Here is a 901-nt window from a genome sequence, read left to right on the forward strand (position 1 = left end):
TTGGGCCAACTAATTTTTAAAAAGATATAGAAGAATTGATGAATTATATTGTTTCAATTTTTCCAAGTGAAATTGTTTCAAGAAATCAGAGATAAATTGCTTATATTAAAAGGAAGTCCACTGGTTTAAAACAGAAATTCATGGATAGTGGGGCTAAGCCTTTACAAAGGGGGTCTGGGTATGTGCCCCCAAGACTTTTTCATACTCCTTTGCATCTTTTGGTTTTGCTCTTTTAAAGTACTAATAAATATGGTTTCATAGTTTATATTAGACATTATCCTTTTTGTTGATTTATGTAGAGGGATGAATGAATAATTAATAGTGGCTAAAGTTCAATAAAAAAGTTGAAGTGATGTTTATGGTGTCTTGCAAATGTGATTATTACTTTAGACTGTCAGTGTGACTGTGTAGTCACCCAGTTTAAAGGAAAGTGTATTATAAAATAGCACTACAACTCATCATTATTTGTGAATTACTAAATTTAGTTCTTAAATACCCCAAATGTACATCATCATTTGAATGTAATAGCTTCATTTGCTTATAGGCAAAAATTATGAATATTGTTTATATAATTATTTTTTACTCTTTCAGGACTTGGAGTCTGCAAGAAGAAATAGTCGAGTGCCTAAGAGATGTCCTGAGGTTTTCTATCATAGAGGAATTCCAGTTTTTCCAAGAAATTTTCACACAGTTATTTCTCATCCTCACCGACCGTGGAAATCCACAGAAAGGTTTGTATTTTTTATATTGATATTAGAATGATATTAAAGTCAACTGACAGACACAGCTTTAGTCAAGTTGCATTGCAACTTACTGACATCAGTTGCTTTGTATGATGAATGAGTCAGTATGAATGAGCATTTTTTTCTTAGTCTTTTTTTTTCCTTATAAGAGTTATGAT

The 901-nt window shown here is 31.1% G+C and overlaps 1 protein-coding gene across 1 annotated transcript in view; it reads left to right on the forward strand.

Annotated features, from left to right (window-relative positions):
- The window catches only part of LOC119594190 (TELO2-interacting protein 1 homolog), a gene marked incomplete in the record, with an annotated part of 11,250 nt that overhangs the window by 2,122 nt on the left and 8,227 nt on the right, over positions 1-901 (forward strand). The window contains 1 exon segment of the mRNA XM_037943258.1: positions 592-731. Coding sequence (XP_037799186.1) covers positions 592-731 — 140 coding nt within the window.

This window comes from Penaeus monodon, chromosome 33, assembly GCF_015228065.2.
Source record: "Penaeus monodon isolate SGIC_2016 chromosome 33, NSTDA_Pmon_1, whole genome shotgun sequence".
Classification (NCBI taxonomy): domain Eukaryota; kingdom Metazoa; phylum Arthropoda; class Malacostraca; order Decapoda; family Penaeidae; genus Penaeus; species Penaeus monodon.